Source organism: Morus notabilis, unplaced genomic scaffold, assembly GCF_000414095.1.
Source record: "Morus notabilis unplaced genomic scaffold, ASM41409v2 Scaffold102, whole genome shotgun sequence".
In the NCBI taxonomy this organism is placed as follows: domain Eukaryota; kingdom Viridiplantae; phylum Streptophyta; class Magnoliopsida; order Rosales; family Moraceae; genus Morus; species Morus notabilis.
Window position 1 is genome coordinate 118,336 of NW_010365014.1, and position 21,631 is coordinate 139,966.

At 33.0% G+C, this 21,631-nt stretch overlaps 3 protein-coding genes across 3 annotated transcripts in view; 1 reads left to right on the top strand and 2 right to left on the bottom strand.

Moving 5' to 3' along the window:
* LOC21402214 (sodium/hydrogen exchanger 8) overlaps positions 1-5,804 on the bottom strand; it is a 20,492-nt gene extending 14,688 nt beyond the window's left edge. Inside the window, exons 1-10 of the mRNA XM_024171631.1 lie at positions 5,456-5,804; positions 3,034-3,084; positions 2,727-2,818; positions 2,199-2,276; positions 1,974-2,131; positions 1,683-1,784; positions 1,492-1,609; positions 1,255-1,307; positions 1,085-1,150; positions 941-985 (exon numbers count right to left, since the gene is read on the bottom strand). Coding sequence (XP_024027399.1) covers positions 941-985; positions 1,085-1,150; positions 1,255-1,307; positions 1,492-1,609; positions 1,683-1,784; positions 1,974-2,131; positions 2,199-2,276; positions 2,727-2,818; positions 3,034-3,084; positions 5,456-5,660 — 968 coding nt within the window. The 5' untranslated portion in view covers positions 5,661-5,804. The remainder of the gene's footprint in view (positions 1-940; positions 986-1,084; positions 1,151-1,254; positions 1,308-1,491; positions 1,610-1,682; positions 1,785-1,973; positions 2,132-2,198; positions 2,277-2,726; positions 2,819-3,033; positions 3,085-5,455) is intronic.
* Positions 5,805-11,689: 5,885 nt separating this feature from the next.
* LOC21402216 (agamous-like MADS-box protein AGL103) lies at positions 11,690-12,172 on the top strand. The gene has a single exon (XM_010107225.1). It carries the CDS (start codon positions 11,690-11,692, stop codon positions 12,170-12,172), a length of 483 nt encoding a protein of 160 aa, XP_010105527.1.
* A 2,030-nt stretch (positions 12,173-14,202) lies between these two features.
* On the bottom strand, positions 14,203-19,955 carry LOC21402217 (transmembrane 9 superfamily member 2). The gene is made up of 7 exons (XM_024171653.1): positions 19,771-19,955; positions 16,784-16,824; positions 16,082-16,673; positions 15,865-15,999; positions 15,610-15,766; positions 14,969-15,501; positions 14,203-14,474 (listed from the first exon to the last, which is right to left on the bottom strand). Exons 1-7 carry the CDS (start codon positions 19,923-19,925, stop codon positions 14,255-14,257), a joined length of 1,833 nt encoding a protein of 610 aa, XP_024027421.1. The 5' UTR covers positions 19,926-19,955; the 3' UTR covers positions 14,203-14,254.
* Between the last annotated feature and the right edge of the window lie 1,676 nt (positions 19,956-21,631).

Consider the following 21,631-nt stretch of genomic DNA (forward strand, 5'->3'; position numbering starts at 1 on the left):
GGGGGATTTTAATACACGCACTATTTATTTGAACAGAAACTAGGCAGTGTTATAAATGATTGAAAAGATTGAGTGTACACAAAGGGGAGTGAGTAATCCAAAAAAAAAAAAATTGAATATACTAAATATAAAGCACTATAAGTCATCCCATTCAACAATAGAAAGCATTAAATCAGATGAGCTAGATACAAGAACCATCGTTAAGAGATGTTACGCCTAGATTGCTCATAAATTCGTAGTATTATCCCCCTGCAATTACAACACTTGCATCAAATAAAACACTAACAAACACCACGAATAAGAAATGCGTAGATTAAATTGTCCATTAATTTCTAGACCACAATTTCTGGAGCATATAGTTGCACCATAGTCCTGCTGAAAAGCGTGAGCTTTGCCTAGCTCAAGTTCAAGTTCAAGCAGAAACAAAGATGCGAACCCCAGCATGCATTCATTTCAGTTTCTTTATAATTCTCAGGCATAAAGTGTTAAAGGTAAAAATGCATGAGTCCCACATCGTCTAAATATAAACATAATCACAAGCATATAACAATGTTGGGCCACCTCACTTAAAAAGTTGCCTTTTTAAGATGGAAGCCAAATTCCTTATAAAGTCCAATAATTCTCCCTCAATTTTCTTCTCATCTCTCCTCAAACTCTAAAATAGTATCAGAGCCCAACCAGCTCAAACGAGCGGCTCATCCATCCAATACAAGATTGGTCACTCCAAAGAGAGCTCAATCTTGCAGGAGCATGTTAAGGGTATAAATTCTAAGTCCCACATCGTCTAAATATAAACATAACCATAGACATATAAGAATGTTGGGCCACTCCACTTAAAAAAGGTTGACCTTTCAACATGGAAGCTTATTCTCCCTCAATTTTCTTCTCATCTCTCCTCAAACTCTAAAATAAAGGATTATACAGATTTCAATTATCTTACCTTAAGATGAAAATTAAGGTATTCGCAATATAAGCAACCATTTCCCTGTAGAAAAATAAATAAATTGTGAGAAAAAAATCAAGTAAACTTCTTTTTCGTCCTTTTCTGTTTCTAAATTGCGGATAACAAGGCAACACAACATACCAAAAATGATGCAAGCTCCGTTGACCATCACCCTTAAAAGCTGTCCTCGCTGCTGCAGCATAAAACCTGTCCCCAGTGTATATCTTATTAAGATACATCTATTCTTTTACTGTAATTTTTTTCAATAAGAATATGCGTGTGATGAAAATCTTGTGGGATATTCAACTCACATTCCCAAAGTCATCACAGTTAATACTCCAGATACATTGGCCCCCTCTTGTGCCTGTCAGAAAAAATCAATTTTGCACACAAGATGTAAGCTAGTCACTGGGGCATCTATATTGTATCAAAGGTCCCACAAATGAATTTATCTTGTAGCATATTTCATAAGTACATGACAATCTAATTACAGCAATTTGGCAAGATAAATATCAAAAATGAAGTTCCCAAGTTCGAGAGGAACATACAGTGAAATAGGCAATATAGCTGACAGCAAATGTGAGGGAAATTTCTATTACAGTGTCATTAAAAATAAACCCGAGCCACAGAACAGATGCTATCCCATAAGCAATACCGATACCTACACTGGAATAATAAAAAAGTCACATAAAAAGATTACATCCATCACCATTACTCAACAACAATACACAATACTTACGCTCCAAGTGAAACTTGTGCTAAAAACTTAATAATGGCCTCCCAATTGAAGCTCTTCCCCAAGACCATTTGATAGAATAGTTGATAAACCACAATTGCTGTCCTGGAATATAAGTTCAAGAATTCAAACAGAAGACAGGTGAAAGGCATAATACTGTAGCAGCGGCAACCGCGTCGACAAAAGAACAGACTGATGTAGTTATCAACTCACTGGTTTCAACTGCTCAACATATGAATTATTTGATGAGCAAAGGCATATTAGTATTTGAGCTAGAGGACTGAAAATAAATACCCATCATTCATCAAGGATTCTCCTTCAATAATTGTACTCAGTTTTTTGCTCGCACCAAGCTCTTTTAATAGTGCAACAACAGCAACAGGATCGGTAGCACTTAGAAGCCCTCCAAGCAACAATGATGTTTTCCAACTCCAGTCGTAAGGGAAAGTGAGCTGCAACGTGGTTTCAAACATTAACATATGACACATAATATCATTTAAACAGCTATGCTTGCAATACCTTCAAAGCAGATCCAAGACAGAAAGTTGATAACAGAACGCCTGGGCCAGCAAGGATAATCATTTGTACCATACATCTCTGCACAGAAGTGGAATATACTTGATTTAGCAGTCCTTTTGTTTTCCTGATGATGACAGTGACGATAACAGTAGTAATAACAGTAAATGTAAAAATAATAATAGTGATATGCTTACATTTAAAAGTTATAATAATGCCGTTATAACTATTACAAGACACAAAATTTATCTAACAAAACATAGTTATTAGTATTAATGATCAGGTTTTAAGCTACGTATTTGCCAATTCCACTTCTCTGCAGCATTTCTTTTTAGACATATTACTCCCAATGATTTTTCAGTTTTTTTTTTCCTTCGTAGTTATGCTACTTGTGTATTTTGGTAGCTCCTGTTGCAGCTCTCAAGTAAACTTATCCATGTGTCCAAGAAATTTAATTCTAGAGCGCAGAAGGACTAGTTTTTGTAAATACTTGTATCATTAAAAAAATTTAAAAAGAGCAATAGAACGTACCTTTATTTGGTGTACTTCCATTGAGAATGAACTTTCAAAAAGAAGAGCAGGAAGAAAAACAGCCAATAAAAGGTCAGGATCAATATTTGCCCCTGCACAAGCACAATATTAACAACGCCGAGCAATTAAGTAGTGCATGCTGGAAATATAGAATGAAAGGATCATCTATTTTAATTGACAGGCTATGACAAGCAATGGAAATTATAAAGAGTAACTACAAAGATAGAATCTCTGACTTGTATCTAAGAAATCTTATGAAAAGAATCGGCAAAGAGACAAGAAAGAATGAACTATTGCTTGAACTTACAGATACGTATTCCATCCCCGATCTTTCCCAGACGATGATGTGTACCATATTCTGCAAGTAGTGCATGATTTATCAACTTATCATTTGAAAATAAACAAGCACAACCAGTCAACCACAATGGAAAAATCAAGCCATAAAGCAGAGTTCATAAAGGAAAGTCTTGATATGGGAAATTGAGTGATCCAAAAGGCCGAGCATAACAAATCATGAAATGCATGTTGCCAAACACACATGTAATTTCCATGTCCAGCCCAACTTTCCCCAGATCCATTGCATTTATCACTTCATCGGTTATACTATCAAATGTAGAAGCAAAAGTCCATCAAGAGACAATTTCTTTCCTTACAAGCGTCTTCATCAAGAGTGCTCAATCAAAGTCAACGACCTTAATGTCAGAGAAAACCTACTGAACACTTTTTAAGTTTTAAGAATATATCATTTCGATCATATCTAACAACCTTCATTCCCACTTTCCATTAGTCGTTTTTCAGTTGGAGGCTGTGTTTATCTCGGTTCCCTACCCATTTAAGTAGGAATATAAGAATAGTTTGATAATCACAACACCTATCGAAGGTGGATGACTGTGAAAAATTATGCTTCTTTCTCTAGATGGTCTTAAAAGGTCTATCATGTGTTACAGATTCGGCAATTCTAACTAATCTTTTAATTCTTAAAATTTCCTTCTTCTCATCATTGAGCCTTTGCAAGTTCAAAAGTTCAAACCTTAACAACCTCAACCGTTCATATCATAAACTCAAGTTCAAACTCAAATTTTACAAAATGAACATGAACTTAAATAAAGTTATAACTCTCAGATTTTAACCACAAACTCAAGTTAAAACTCAAGTTTAAACTCAAATTTTATAAAAGAACATGAACTTGAATAAAATTCGGCTTGTTCTTTTACACCAAAACTCAAAAAAAGTTTAAACTCAAGTTACAACTTTATTCAAGTTCATATTCTTTTGTAAAATTTGATTTTGAACTTGAGTTTTAACTTGAGTTTGGAGCTAAAATCTGTTGTAACTTGAGTTTAAACTTTTTTTGAGTTTAGGGGGTTGTTCTTTTGCATTTTTGAGTTAGGCATTCTTGAGTTGAGTTTGAATTATAACTTGAGTTGAAGTTGTAACTTGAGTGTGTATTTGGGTGTGTACATTTGAGTTATGGTTTGAGATAAGAATCTTTTTGAGTTTGTGTTTGAGTGAGTTTGAATTTATATTTAGATAGTATTTTAATAAAAACTCAATGGTGATGGAAAATTTTAATAGGGCATATGGGTGGGGTTTTATTCATCTTGTCGTTGTCAACGCATAGAAAAAAAATTATCTCAATCAGAATTAAAACGAAAAAGTTATAGCATTTTTAATAATAGAAAAAATATTGTTCATTAATTTGAGTTCGAATTTCTGAACTCGAGTTGAAGGGGAAACTTGAATTCAAGTTTTAGTCCTAAACTCGAGTTCAAACTTAAAAAAACATAAATTTAAATAAAGTTGTAACTCGAATTACTTTTTTTTGAGTTTTTATGGCTGCCGAGTCTCTAGAATAATTTACAGAAAAATATACCTCAGAAACTTAAAATGGTTAATTGAATTGAAATTTGATTGTGTGGGCCTAATCAAGAGCATCACGTTTTCTGTCCTATCATAAAATCTTGGCCGTTGTTTGATACTCACTATAAGCGGCAGTTCAGGACTTTGGAAATGAATCAGATTCCCGATAAAAACTCCATTCTCCAGCAAGTAACATATTTTTAACTTTTCCACCAAAAACAAATAAAGCAATTTCCTTTTTAACTTTAGCGCCAACTTTCAACAAATTCATAAGCATGAAGGTTCGAGAGAGAGAGAGAGACCTTTAGCATCAAGGTACCATTTTTTTTTTTTTTTGTTCTTTTCCTAATAATAACTTTTTCAAAGTTGCGAAAGACCATATTTTGCAGAGACCGCGAAATTAAAAAATAAAAACAAAAATAAAAATTGGAAATGACCCAAAAGAACATTTTGGTGGTTGGTTGAACCCAATTGCTAGATCATATATGCTTCATGTTCCCACCAAAATTCTGAAGCATCTTGATTCCACATATCTCCATAACCGATCAATTTTATGATAGTAAGAATTCCACGGTTTTTCTTAAATAAATAAAAAAAAAAAGTTCCACAGGCCGTCATATTATTCAGGAAAAATCATAATTACGCAACAAAGACTAACTAAATCGGAAGTCTGTAAACGATCTCTCTTCTTCCTCATTTCCAACGTTTAATGAGTTAATGACAGTATAAATCCAAAAATAAACTAAAAAAAGGACGATCGCAAATCAAAAATATACACAAAACGTCTATTTTTCCTTCTTTTTTTTTTTTTTTTTGCACTAGGAATAACTAAAGAAATCAATTTACGAATTGAACAGAGATAATCGTACCTATGGATCCAAGAGCAATGCCAAGAACGAGCAAGGCGACAGTGTAGGGGACTCTGGTGCCTCGGAGGAGGTGCCTGCAGGCGATTCCGAGCACCAAACTGAGTCCCACGAATATCACGGCGTCCGTCGGGTTCGACGACGAAGAAGAACTACTTTGTTCTTCCGTTATCCTGTACGGAATGGTCAGTTCAATCGCGGCAGCCATTGTTGAGAAGAAGGAGAGAGAGAGAGAGAGAGAGAGGATTTAGGAGAAATTAGAGTGTGTTATTGGGGGGATGGTCGTTGCGTACAGAAATAGTTTGGGCATTGTTTTTGTTTTTGTTTCTGTTTTTTCGCAGAGGAAGAGAGAATAATGAGACTCTCTGCCTTAAATTGGATCGAAAGAACTCTTTATATTATAAAAAAAAAACGAAAGAACTCTTTATATTATAAAAAAAAAAAGAAAAGAAATAAAAAAAGAGCAAAAGAACAAGCGAGGACGTCAGTCATCACACTGTGACAGACGTCAGTCATATCACACTGTGACAGACGCCAGTCCACACTCAAGAATCATCACTCAAGAGTCATCACACAGCACTGATTTTTTTTTTTTTTTTTGGATATTTACATACTAGCTGAAATCGCGTTCGAAGTAATCATGTGTCAAGTTTATATCTATGTCCATGTTAAAATATATTATTTAACTAATAAACCATTGATAAAATTTAAAACACATGATTGTCTATTTACAATTTTTCTTTTTTGAGTGTCCAAAATGTTGTAAAAAGCACACTACAATACCACCTGAATGGAGATTTTTTTTAGCTTCTTTTATGGTGTATTTCAAAACTGTGATCCACTTGTGGATTTAAGTGTTTTCACTATTGAATTAATTTTTTAATGATCAGCAGTTCTATTTAACGTGCTGTAAATTTTTAATATAAATTTATATAAATTTAACTATTAAAAATTTAATTTAATGGCCAAAAATACGTACTCTATGGGTGAATAATAAATAAAGATGCACCGTAAAGTTTTCCTTTCTTTTATATTTTTTGAATTCTTTCTGAAATTTTGTTAGAAACGTTCTTCCGCCAAAAAAAAATCTGAAATTTTGAAATTTCATAGAAATGTTATAAATATTGAAGATAGTTTTGTTCATAAAAACTATTTCCGTTTCTCTCTCTTTTTCTTTTTATTTATTTATTTTTGCATAAACGATTTTGGTATGAGAAGTCCTACACATGTTGTCGTGTATGAGAACAATCCTAGGACGCTTGATGTTATCCTTCGGTTATGATTTTATTCCTTATAGGTGGAAGAGTTAAAGTCGTTCCCCATCACATAATAAGGCCTAATTTATTTCATCAATTTGAATTTTACTAGTAAAAAATTCTTAGAAACATTCACATTTAATATTTTTTTTACAGTAAAAAATTATCACATAAAATCACATATTAATTTAAATTAAAAACTCAAATTAATAAACTAAACGGGTCTTAAAATTATTATAGTACTTCCATACTTTCTTTTCTTTTGAGACTTAAAAATGCGTCATAGACTCCACCATTTAGACCAGACAACCAAAAAAAATTGCGATTTTTACGTTTTAGTTTGACTCACTTCTCCTAACAATATCAGCAGATATTATTATTATTATTATTATTATTATTATTATTATTATTATTATTATTATTAGTATGACTTATTCGATCTGATGCCTAGTCTTTTTGTAGACTATATAATTATACGTCAGATTTATTCTACGCAACTATATGTTGCCAGCCAATGCTGTGTATTTTCGTTGTTGGTCAACGTATGAATAATGTACTAGATACTTTTTCAATGAAATAATGCATTAAATTTTTGTTATAGATAAGATGTTGAAGTTTATCAATTTACTATTATTTAATTTAGTCGTATATATGTTGGATTTTACTTTTTACAGGACAAAAAGTCAACATAAGATGTATCTTTCTCTTGAAATTTAGATTAAGGTTATGACTGATTTTTTAACCATAAGTTTGTTGGGAGTTTGTTTATCAAAAATATTACTTAAACTCCCTCCCTTTCTCCCCCGTTGTCCTAGAGTTTCTCTGTGCGTGCCCCTCTCTTTGGGCCGGAGTCCGACGACAACGCTTTGATGGCTCTCGAATTCCAAAAGCCCTAAGATATAAGGGTTGTTCGGCAACCCCATTTTTAAGTTAAAAACTAAAAAAAAAAACAATTCGAGTTATAATTTTATTCAAGTTCATATTCTTTTAAGTTTGAATTCGAGTTTGGGACTAAAACTCGAGTTCAAGTTTTCCCTTCAACTCAAGTTCAGAAACTCGAACTCAAATTAATTAACAGTATTTATTCTATTCTTAAAAATGCTATAACTTTTTCGTTTTAATTCTGATTGAGATGATTTTTTTTCTATGCGTTGACAACGAAAATACGTATAAAACCCCACCCATATACCCTATTAAAATTTTCCATCAGCATTGAGTTTTTATTAAAATACCATCTAAATACAAATTCAAGTTTTGACTCACTCAAACACAAACTCAAATAGATTCTTATCTCAAACCATAACTCAAATATACACAACCAAACACAAACTCAAGTTACAACTTCACCTCAAGTCATAACTCAAATTCAACTCAAAATCTACACTCAAATTACCTATTAAAAAAACGATAAAAGAACAGCCCCGTAGAAATCCGAGTCCCACGGTTAAGGATGGAGGCAAGTGTGGCCTCATGGTCGGATGGTCGGATGGATTGAGTTTTGGCGAGGTGAATGAGGGAGAGTGTCGACTTTTTGACTGTCTCTTATGGACACATAATCTTTCTGGTGGCTCTGTGACCCCTCATTGAGGCAAAGTTGGGATGCAAAAGCCCTATTTGCCTCTGCCATTCTATGAGTCTCTTCCTTTTTGCGTATGGCATCGCCACTCCCTTTGGCAGCATCCACTAATTCGGAACTTAATTTGAAAACCATATTTCGATCAACTAAGCCCTCTCGGGGACTTGTTTAAGAACAAGAAAGAGGAATCTCATGTAAATATCATGGAATAAGTTTTGATCCTATTCATGGGGATTCCGTAAAAATTCCATTCCAAAAAGAGAAAGTTCGAAACAATTGGGATCTTTTGGAGATTAGATGCAGTTACTAATTCATGATCTGGCATGTACAGAATGAAAACTTCAATCATTTTGTTTTTTTTCTCCACTCGGACCAATCCGCCTACTCGGCTTCTTGTATTTAAAGTGATTCGTGTATCTACTCCAATAATACTATTGTTTCGTACCATTATGGAAAAAGATTCAGGTAAAATATGCACCTCCTCGGGAATGAAAAAAAATTGATCTACTTTCGTTTGGTATTTTGGCTCAACCATTCGTATGATTATTTGATAGAAAGAAATCACAAAAAATGGTATGTTGCTGCCATTTTGAAACGATTAAAGATCACCGAAGTAATGTCTAAACCCAATGATTCAAGGCAAAGATAAAGGATCCTAGAACAAGGTGGGTGCTCGGTGTCAGTGGTTCGTATCATATTCTAGCACAAAGGGGGCATATGCCCCTCTGAAATTTTTAGAAAATTTTGTTGGCCCCTAAAGTTTTGATTTTTTTTTCTTTTTAACTGTCTATAGTTCTTTAACATTTTTTTTTCATATTTGTCCCCCTCTTAATTAACCAAAGTTCAAATATGTCTCTACTATATCTAATTTCATGTTGCGTCTATCATATCAAAAGTGATATCAAATAAGATTTTTTTTTTTATAAATGACAAATTAATATAACTTTTCTCAAATGTATCCCTATTTAAGATTTTTTTTTTCACGCAACCTTTTCAGTTGTTATCTCACAAATACTTTTTCTCTAACTTACCCCTAATTGATGTGTCCATAATTAAACCTTTTTTATTGCGACACTCTCAACTATTAGTTCCTCATGTGTACTTTCTATATAATTTTCTATCTAATTTGCCCACTAAAATCTTTCTCACTCAAATATATATTCTTGTATCTATACACATGTAATATTGAACTGAAAACATAGTTTGATTGAAACCATTCATTTCATTCCATTATACTATTTTTTGTACTAACTAAAAACTTAAGAGAATGATACATTTCTTTTAAAAATTTAAACTCTTCACAAAGTTTTATATTCATGCAACAAATATAATTAACTAAATTTGAACGTGTGTAACGCATGCTTCCAACTAGCTAGTTATTAGTGTTAGGAGTTGATATTTTAAAGATGTTTAACATTTTTCGTGTTCTTAAATTATGCTTTCATAAAATCCTAACTCCGTCATTGATTAAAGAGAATGATCTATTGGTGATTTAGGATTTTTTTTGGCTCCATCTATACTTCACAGCACCACTTTACAATGTAGTTTTGAGAGCCCGTGCCTTTAAATTGAGAGGATTAAGTTTACTTTATCTTAATCTTCTATGAAGCTTTTTTCAACTAGTTCTATAAATAATTCACTATTAGAAATGCTCACAATATTTTTTTTTATTATTCTCTTTGTCACTCTCTTTATTAACTGTTTGATACATAGACTTTATTAATATGATATATTTTGTTCAAATAGAAAGTGAAATAGTAAAATTTACATATTAAATAATAAATAAAAAGAGTAAAAAATAAAGTGATAAAAAAGTTGTTCTCGGTATTTCTCGTTCACTGTTACTAGCCGGATGAACTTTCTTCCTTTTTCTCACAACATTGCACAGCGTGCATGGGGGACATGTTCCCAAAAAAAAATGCTGCAGGACGGCAGAAAATGCCTTAAAAATATATAAAAAGTAGACAAAATGAAGAAAGGAACGATTATACACAAATCATAAACCATGCACAAGATGCGACAAATAGCAAAAGTAAAGTTAACTAGTAAAGGTGTCCTTTTTTTTTTTTTTTTGCTGATAAGGTGTACCTCTGTTTGGAATAGTGATTGAGGTGACAACTTATAAAACAGAATGATTAAAAAAAACTTCACGTACAAAAAATAAGAAATCTTTTCTGTATACTAGTAAGGGATGAAGTTTTTTATCCGTTATATATATATAAAAATACATAAAAATTAAAAAATATGTAAATTTAATAATTAAAAAACTTAATTTATTGATCGTATTAGAAAATTTTTTAAAAATTAAAACTAAAAAGAGTGTTTTTTATATGTCTTAAAAAATTAAATTATTGATAATTTTCTATTTTAACTATTAAAATTATATTATAAATTGTTTATTTTATATATTTTTTAATCTAATTTGATTTTAACATAATTTAATAATTATAGACTGTTAGGATTATTTTATTAGAGAAATTCTCTTAAAAAACAAATAACAATTATCACACTATAAATAGTGAAGAAAAATTTAACATTTTGTAATAGATCTTAAAATACAAGCGTTTATCATTTAGGGAGATAGCTTCCTAAAAAAACAAGATATAACATGTGGATGTGTACTTGTAGGGAGAGGAAAAAACCTATCATTAATTTCTTTTTATAAGTCTATTATAAGCAACTTGAGGCTAGCTTAAGTATTTAGTGCCCGAGTATGTGTGTGTCTACCAAAAGTAATTAATGATTTTATTTCCTATTATTCTATTTTTTTTAAAAACAATTATTCAAAAGAGAATTGCAAGATATTCGAAATGATATAATTAAATATTCAACCAATGACATTTGAAAGAGGGACATATAAAAGAAATATTGAAAAGATAAACAATCAATAATATTAAAAAATCAATAAATAATAATTTCAAAAGATAAATAGTCAATTGCAAGAAGAAGAAAACAATAAATGTCGAAAATTAATATAAAAAATATTTTATTATTAGTTCTTGTTTTATGAGTTTTACAGAACTACTTTTTTTCTTTTTTTGAAGGTAAGGAATTAAACTAAAGACTTAAAATGGGTTTTTTTTTTCTAGAAAAAAATTTAAAAACTAACTAATAATTCATATATTTTTTTAACGGTAAAGCTAACTGGTCAAGGGTTTCTAATAAAGTAACCTTGAGATGTAAAGGTAATTAATGATCTTTAATTATCACAGGACATTAGAAAATTGCCTTAAATGGCTTGCCCTTGAGCCGTTGAGTGGGCATTGCAATCCTACTACGCCCTATATTATGTGCCTTGGGAAGCAAGCAAGTCAAATCTCAATCTCACAAAGATTTTTTCTCAGTTCTCTCATTCTCCTACTCTCTCTCTCTCTCTGTTCAAATTTTCTGATTTTCTCCAACGACATGGAAAAGTCTAAGAAGAAGGTTTTCGAAAGAAGAAGATCTACTCTGAAGAAGAAAGCCGGCGAGCTCGCCGATCGTTGCAATGTCGATGTTTGCGTGGTCTGTTTCGGGCCCGACGGCGACCTCCAAGTGTGGCCGGAGAACCCGACAGAGGCACAATCCATAATTGGCAAGTACATTGAAGCAACAAAGGAAGGCAACAAGTGCAAGAGGACCGAGAAGCTTGATCTCTCTGATATCTTGGAGGCCAAGATAAAGAAGCTTGAAAAACAGGCTCTTGAGGAGGAAAAAACTTGGGACAATTTCGACATCAGAAACGTAGGTGGATTGTCTCTCTGGGATGAAGAACTCGCGGCATTATCGGAGAGCTCGTTGACGGGTTTATCGGATTGCTTGGAGGCCAAGATTCAGAGTCTAACAGAAAGAATTGAATTGTTCAAGGGAAAACAAACAATGCCCTCTTCTGATTATTGTGTGTTTTGAGTTTTGAATTATTTTTTTTTCTTTTGTACATGCGGTGTAGTTATGAAAAGTGGCCGGAGAGAGATTGTAATTATGTATGGCTCATAATGTGGTCAAGACGTCAAGTTGTATAGGCTTATTTCTGTTTTAGTTTTCTTGTGTTAACTACTTCCTGCTAGTTTTCTTGGTTTTGTAGTACTTTGTTATGTTTCGTTTGTTTGAATGAATGAAGTTTTTTTTTTTTTTAAGAGTTGCAGATTTCTTTTTTTTTTTTTTTCAGAGTTGCACATTATTAATCATTTGAAGTAGACCATAAACTGTTGTTGTTATTGTTGTTGTTGCTGTTTGTAATTGGAACCCCAAATTAATACTTGGACTGACTAAGGAATTTGATGATAATCACAACTGATAGATATGCAGATTCTTTTTTTTTTCTTCTTTTTTTTTTTTTTTTTGGGGGGAGAATCCCAAGGACACCCTTTGCATGAGAAGAAATTCATTAAATACGTATGTCTTGTAAACTTTAATTTGGTTATATGAAGGTAAATGTTTATTGTTTGAGTGATATTAAGGTTTTTTTTTTTTTTTTTTCATCTCTTCGTTTTATTTGGTTCTTAGCATAATTGGGTTGATAGTACTTTTCTTTCTAGTTTTGGATTAGTTAGATATTGAGGTTTACCATGGCTTAGATTCTTCTTTGAAGTTATCTAAAAGAAACGAAAACATTCAGACAAACAAGATCAAAAGTATGCATATTATATATAACCAATCTTTTGTACCCATTTGATGAAATACAACGGAAAAAGCGGAGGAAAGAGCCTAATCAAATTGTATCTCAAGTAAGAAGAGCTCATTGTATCCAATTTTTAATCATAAAAGGAAGTGATGGGTTGTTTGGATTTTAACTATTTAATATTTACCATCCAAAATCACTATTTGGAATTTACTATGAATGTTATGACATGATAGTCTTAAACACAAGTTAATAAACGTTGGTCTCTCAATTGGCATTTTTCTTTGAACTCAGTTTTTTTAATAAAGGAAAAAGGAAAGGAGAGAAAAAGTTGATGAATTTACAAAGGATTTAAAGACTGCCATTTAAAGAACATGCTACAGTACTGCACTTGAATGCTTATAAGAAGCATTCTACTATATTTATACCGAAAGTACTGAAGTAAAGGATCCAACTTCCAGAGAATGAAGTCCACTTCCACTACTTTCTTCTAGCTTTAAAATAAGTACAACCGAGGGACTTCATTTTATAAGTAATTAATCCATCCACATTCCCAGGAGCAGGCTCAACATCACTCGAGACAAAACCCGCGAATGGTAGAGTCGTATCGACCAATATGTACCGTGTCGTTCCTTCTGCAGAATAACAAAACCACCCTTTCCAGAGGTTGTTTGGTTCCCCACATTGTCTTCATCATGTCGACCCTTAACCTCGTGACAAAGAATTTGCAGGTTGTATCCTCCCACATTTTACTGGAGATTGGTCGCTTTCCACCCGAGTCGATTATGAAACAATGCCAAAACTTATAGTTCACTCTCATCTCCCATATTCAAAACAGGAACGTTGAAACAAACAAGACAAAAGGAAGTTTCGTATTTGTTTCAACCGTCTTTCAAGGATGAGGGTCTCATTTGACCTTCTTCGTCTACAAATCCAACTTATTTCTGAAGTAAATCATCAATGCCATGAAGCTGACAAGGTCGAAGAGAGGAAGCCCACAAAGTCACGTAGTGAAAGGCCGCTGAGAAGTCACTCACTGCACAAACAACTCCTAACAATGTTGCAGAAGTTCTTGTTTATTTCTGCCCATGTCGTCGAATTAGGCAAACGGGTTTCTTTCGATCCAAGCACTCTACAATGACACCTAGCCTTAACTATATATTCCCAAGATGCACCAAAGGTTTAAAAAGGATTATTTTTCTACTTATATGTATACGTATATATTCTGATTCATTCATATACTAAAATAATTTATGAGAAGGGAAAGAACATAGGAAGCACTCTCAACATCTTAATTAAAACCACTTGGTTCGTTTGAAGGACATGATGTACATACCATAAAAAAGAGTGATTAACAGCTATAATGGTCACTAATCACACTTAACAGAGCTGTATATGTAGCGCACAAAGCAAAAAGAGGCCGTAAAACCAACGGTACCGAAGACCAAGAAAAAGCCATAGCTGATGCAAGCCATGTATCCGAAAAAGAATGAGATTTGCAAGGATCCAGACCACTCTGATTTAGCAAAGTAGTAATATATGCAGTAGCCGTAAACGTACAAGCCAATTGATCCGCCGCAAAGAAAAGACCTGAGAGAGAGAGAGAGATGATTATAATCAGTTCAGAGTACTCACAACATTCTCATATTAAATGACCAGAAATATTTTGTTGGAAGCACCATTAGACCGGAAAATATAGACTAGCAAGTAGCAAGTCAAATGACATTGTTGAACAACTCAAGTATTTCTTATCAATAGAAGGGACTGAAGTTTTATTTTTTTAAGTTATTGTACTATGAAAAACACCCTCAGTTGTAATGTTAAATTCATGCATTCAAATGAGTCTTAAGGACCTTACGGATCTTCGAATATAAAAATATAAAATGCTTAGATTAAGGTGACCTAAGGAACTTGGCGTTATAAAAGGATTTATTTTTCTAAAACTACTCAAAGAATACCATTACCACATCAAATATACCGCAAATAAAGTTTAATAGAGAAACAAGAAATTCAACATAATTTGAGCTCGAAATAAGAAACTTACAGAAGCAAAAGTGCATAAACTGAATAAAGAAAATGTGTACCTCCACCACCATTTATAATCTTCAGCAACAAGCTGGCACCACGTGCAAAGCACATTAACTAAACAAACGGCAATCAGAAGAAGAATGAAGGTGGTAAACAGGATCGTGTAGACAACATAGTTCCTATGATCCTTGTCCCTAAGATCCCACACGCTAAGAATTACAAGGTCAAGCTCAAAGCGGATTACACTAAAGGGAATAATCCCAGCCAACGCCATCTGAGGAAGAGCGCGCTTGTACCAGCGAAGCGGCGGAATTTCTCGAGGCACTTTTGTGATGCAGAGAGGAGCTTGCAACTCGGCCTCAATATTCTGGCAAACATCTTGAGGCTCATCCTTGTAGCTACTTTTCCCGAAAATTCCACCCAATACAACATATGGAAATGTGTCGATCCAAATGAGAACCAACGCGACGATTGTACTTAAAGACACAGCTATAGATGCCTTATAAGCTGTAGCTATTGAGTTGAGAAGTAAAAATGTAAAAAGCAGAGGTCCACCAAAAAGGCATCCAGTTAGTAGCAGATTTCCCAGCTGTCATAACAAAGTTTGAAATCGAATGAGTGCACAAATCCATGCTTGTAGAAGCATCAAAGTAAAAAGCTCAAATTGGAGGTTTAGAATAGAATCCTATGGACATACCCAATTTGTTCCTTCAAGCTGGCAATTAAAGGAAGTTGCCGTGTATCCCGCAATACAAGAAGTAATTGCGTAAATTACTATAAGTGCAGTCAAAAAGCATCCAGGTTTGTGTGGATGGAATATGTCAAATATCCCGAGTAGCAGGACGAGTATGGTACTTGAAATCCATGCCAAGAAAATTGAGAGAAATTTTGTAACGTGATTATGTGCATTTGAGCTTGATAGTTTCATATAGTGAAAGCTTTAGATACTTACAGTGCTAACAATTGAGTACCAGAACCAAGGGCTGCAGAAAGTAAGGACTTATGAACTGGGCATGTAAATACATCATCTCTGATGGACTTCCATCCTCTTTCTTCTTGGCTAGAAACTAATCCCTCATCTTGCAATCTTCTCATCAACCATAAAATGTGTAAGCAACAGGAAGAAAAAAGAAAAATAACTTACAATTGAGCATTCACATAATGCTTACTCTGTAAGATCCTTCTTAAGGACGCGCATGTAATATCTCACAAGGAAACCGGCCAACAGGAGAAGCGTGAAACATGAGTTCAACACTATAAACCAACGGGGTTCCACGCTATGTAGTGCAACTGAAGAATACTTTTCCATCCTTTTCTCAAATGGAATGTCAACTTCCTTCCAGAACACAGTATAAACAAACTCTACATATGTCTCCTTGTCTTCAGTTAGGTCTACCGTTGCTCCAGGGTATAGTGCTCTAGGGTATGCTTCAACATTGATCTCGATCACGCGATCCTTATTGAAAAGAATGTCAAAGCGAATATGCTTGTAAAGAAAATATTTGTAATTATCCAATATGCCTTGCTTGTGAATTTCCCCTACAAATTCCCTTACTGGCAAGTCATCATCGTAGTACATTTGGAAGTAGTATTCTCTTTTGATTGCTGTTCGGAACTGGGAAACTTCTTCCTTGGTCAAATTTTTTCTACAAGCGACTTCCGCAAATTTCTCCACAAGAAACTCAAGTTTGTACGGAGCATTGATAAGATGATCTCCACTCAACATCTCGCCAAGAGTTTGCTTTCTCTCTTCGATATGATCTGCCGTTACAACACACCGACTATTATGGAAAAGAAATACTATAAAAGATAAAAGTTGCATAAAAACATATAACAAGAAACACAAAAGTTGCAAGTTTTAAGACAAAAACCTGGTTGACAGAAGGGAAGATCAAAATGGGGGTATGTTTCACTGAACATGAAAGGAACAAGGAAAATGTCAGAGCACGATAAAATAACCCGTCAGCTAATCCATATATAAAAAAATGCAAATTTATCTTGGAAAATGCAGAAGATATTCTGATGGGATGGGCCCAATGGTACAAAATGAACATCTACGCAGACTTGACATAAATGTAACACGAGTATAAGATGAACATCAGAGTGAAAAACGATCAAAAGAGTAGTATGTTCATTAGATTCATTCTTAAGGAAGAAAAGGTTTTGCTAAATTGAAAAGAAAAACCAACAGCAAAGTGTTTTTGGAACTAATGCTTTGTCTACTCCATAAAAACCGTGTCATATATTCTTCCAGACTATGAAAGAAAGACAAAACTCAAGAAAGGTGAAAAAAGGGGGACCAAAATTGTGAATGTCACCTAAGAGTACTAAACCAAAGTTTCATTCTTCATCAGCTAACTATAATTGAAAGGATGCATTTATAAACTATAGTAGGAAGATGTTTATCAGTTCATTTAAGCTAAATCAAGTGAGTAAAAACAACCAATTTATAAACTATAGTAACTAAAAGGCATACACTAGATTACCAATTTAATTTTTGTACGAGAAATTTCGTGGATTTGTTCCGATACAAACTTAAAATTTGGAATAATATATTCTATGTCCCTGAATTATAAAAAAAAAACCCATGTTTTAGTCTTTAAAATTTAAAATAAGAGAAACAGCCCCTAACATGTAAAACAATTTGTGCAAAAATGAGGGTTTTTAGGGTCCCTTTTCAATTTAATGGTTGTTGTTTTATGAAATTAGAAGAATGTTGATTTTACTAATTAATTAGACTATATAATGACAAAAACAGTTCCATACATCAGGCAAAAATGAATAACCTACGCCAAGTAGTCTTCTTTGATTAAGTGCTTTTGTCTTTCTGTGACTTATTAATTAGTAAATTAAACCAAACACTTACTGAAAAGAGGTAAAAAAGGGACCTTCTGAAGATTGCAGGTTTGGCGGAAGGCTCTAGTTTTCAGGCTCACAAAGTGAGTTCGGGGATTTCTAGGAACTTGAAAAAGAAAGGTCAAAAGGGGACTTTTGAACAATATAAAGGCAATTTAGTCATTTTCTTTATAAAAATCCAAATCATAACAGTGCCGTAAACTTTAAAACGGGATTAATAAATGCGATTAATAGATAATATTTAGGCCACATTCTGAAAATTTAAATCGGTGAAATGAATGAGGTTTTATGAAATATCACTCTTGTTTTGAAGTTTAGAGATTGGAACGAGACTTTTGTAATAGTTTTCAATTATTTACCAAACTAAGACAGCGAGCTAGTGATGCGATAGGTGGAGCACAAGGGCAAGCGGCGCAACATTCAAGAGATCCAATGAGTCTACCAAGTGGTCCGGTGACAAGGCTTAAAGTCAAACACTTCAACGAAGCATTGAACGGGCTGGTGTAACAAGTTGGAGATACGACAAACACATAGAGGCTCAACACAAGTCCAAATCCGAATGAAGAGAACCTAATCACCATAATTAAGGTTCTAGAATATTCAAGTTAAAGTGCAAAGAGCTTAACAAGGGCTGACCGAATAAGAGCCTAGAAGGGACTAGCCGAATTGGGCCTAGGGGAAAAGCTTTGTGGCCGAATTGGCCTTGGGTTAGAATAGATAGGGTTTTGCCGAGTTTGGGCTTTAAGCTTATGTAATTAGATGTTTTACTTTTTCATTAGGGTTAAAATCGCATAAACTATAAATAGGAATGTATAAACACGTTTTTGAATTAATTAATGAATTATTATTGATATTGAGGTTTCTCATATTCGTGCTTCTTTGTTCTTGAAAAGACTTTGAACTTATCAAGTATTGTTCTTGTGGCGTTCAAAAAATCGGACTTATCATTGAGATTAATGGGTATTTCTTGATAATCTTGGTGTGGCGTTCTTCAACCTTCGTAGTTCTTGATTCGTGTCTTGATAGACAACGGGTTAAGGCTCAACAATCTTGCGTCTTGAAGTTCTTGGGGTTGTGATCCGCGTTTGGTGTTGGGTCTCGTCGCGTCGTTGGCGAGGTTCATATCAGTTGGTATCAGAGCTTTGGTTCCAAGGCAAGTTTGACTATCTTTAATCGCTTTCTAGTGTCCTGGGGTTTCAATTCGAGTTCTTCCTTTTTATTCTTGTTTTGATTTGAGATTTTCGAAAATATTTATAAAAAAAAAATATCAGAGGACTGTGACTTGGAATAGCCATAACTTTTGATATAAATCGTTACGGGGCTCATAATATATCAAATCGAAGCTCTTTTCGACCTCTACATTCGCGGCCGGGCATAGCCCGCCGACACCATTTTTCAAGCCAAAATTCACTTGTTTTCATTAGTTTCGGAGCCTTTTAATTTTATTGGTTTGTTCGGTTGCCATCAACTTGATCGTTACTTGAAAAATTTGAGTGTTTCTGAGTCCGATTAAGAACTAGAAAAGACATAACGAGAGAAAACAAAAAAAAAAGTCAAGAGTGGTGAGAACAACAGAGGATAAAAGTTATTGAGTGACAAACACGAGTGTCAAGAAAGATGCACATAAGGAGTGAAACACGTGAGGGAGTGCTTGTGAGGTTTCTAACTTTGTTTTACAGATTTTAATCACGTCTCACAATCAAGGCGAACGTCAAATCGAAGAAACCAAGGCGAATGTCAAACCGAAGAGGTTGATATCAGCTAGAACTCTAGTTCATTAACAATTCAGCCAACCCCATCTGACATTTTATATCTAAAGCACTCATAAAAAGAAAGAAAGAAAAAAAGTTGACAACTTGAAGTTTGAACCGTTAACGAATAATCACAAGAACAAAATACACTCTTTCATGAGCAAAAAAAAAATGATGAAAATACATATATATAGACAAGATAAGAATGATGAAAATGAAATTGGTAGTAAATGTGGGTTGAAATTAATTACCTGGGATTTAGAAAGGGGCCAACTTTATTGACGTATAAAGGAACATAATCTCCAGCTTTGTAACGGTGGTGTTTGGCATCAGATCTCACTTGGGTGCTTCCACAATGCATTAGAACACCAACCACAAGAACAAGTTTCGCAAGTACTTTCTCCATTTTTTTTTTTTTTTTTGCACTTTGCTTCTTTCTTTTCTTCAAAATGGGATAGACATTGATTGATACATACATAGAGAGTGAAAAATGTCAAATGTCTTAGAGGGAGATTCCGTCAGTCGTTGACTTTCTGTCGGGTTGACTTTTGAAGGTTACGAATCCGATTTTTGCGTTGTACCCACCCTTAAATGCCATTTTCCAGTCCTGCTGGTGTCCAAGGCTCTAATGAAACTTTCTAGGCTTCGTCGGTTCTAACTTTAAGCCATGTAGTCAAAGGGCTGCCGTATTGGGCTTTTTAGTTGCAGCACCACTGGGCCTGCAGCCCAAATTTAACTTTCTATATTATTATTAGGGAGAATGTAGTTACATCGGAGAAAATTACAAAATTTACCTCCTCTTACTTTTGATAAATATTATTTTATTAGTATAATTATTTAACTAAAAAAAATAGTAAAAATCTTAATGTATACACTTTTAAGAGATATTTGTCAAGATTATCCTAGTAATAACATCTTTTTAAAACTAAATTAAGTAAATAACATATTTTAAAATTATTTGAAAGAACAACAGTTTACGTGATAAATGAATCATTTACCGCATCGTTCATTACGTAAATAATTCATTTACAACTGGTAAAAATAACATATGGGGTAAACAAATCTTAAATAATTTTTACTTATGTAGAAAAAAATCTTTTTACTTACCGTAAAAAGCAAATTTATTAAAAAAAATCTTTATTTATGTGGAAATTTTTTTTACTAATTGTAAAAAGAAAATTTACGTGAAAAAAATATATTTACTAGTCATAAATGAACTATTTACTCAGTATATAATTCATTTATCACGTAAATTATTATTTATTTTAAATCATTTTAAAATTTACTATTTACTTAATTTATTTTCAAAAATATGTTATTTACTACAATTTCCTTATTATTATTATTACTATCATTATTATTATCATCATCGTCGTCGTCATGATCATCATCACTAGTGCCTTGAATTTTAGGAGTATTCTCAGTTTGTTCTATAAATTTTAAAAATCCTCACTTTTTTTTCTTGAATTTTGAATTGTCCCAATTAGCCCATTATGATGTAATTTCTATTAAAAATATATATAAAAAAGAGAGTAATGCAGTCACGTAGTTTTTCTATTTAAATTTTTGTTAAAAATAAACTAAAAAAAACCACATGGTCACACTTAACTCTCTCTATTTTTCTCTTATTTTAACATAAATTCTTACCAAAGGGCTTAAATGAAACAATTCAAAAATCAAAAAACAAAGTGAGAGTTTTTAAAATTTATAAGGTAAAGTAAAAATGACTCTAAAAATTAGGACTACCAGTGAAATTATTATTATTATTATTATTATTGTTGTTGTTGTTATGCATTGCTACTTCTTCCGGATTCAAGTGAGACAATGATCTCTTTCTTAAATTCATTCCACCCTTACCAACTAGACTAGCACCAGTTGGTATTAGCTTCTTTATTTTCAGGTCAATTAATCTTGAAAAATTGTAGTTAATAGCTCAATTTTTCAATCTTTAAAGTAGTCAAGAAATGTTATATTTATTCCTATTGTAATGAATAACATTTTTTAATGTAAAAGAAGATTGATAAGGGTAGAATATGGTTTATTAATAAAGAATCAGTATATATTATGTAAATAAAAGTTAATGAATCTTAATAAAAATATTTTAGTGTTACC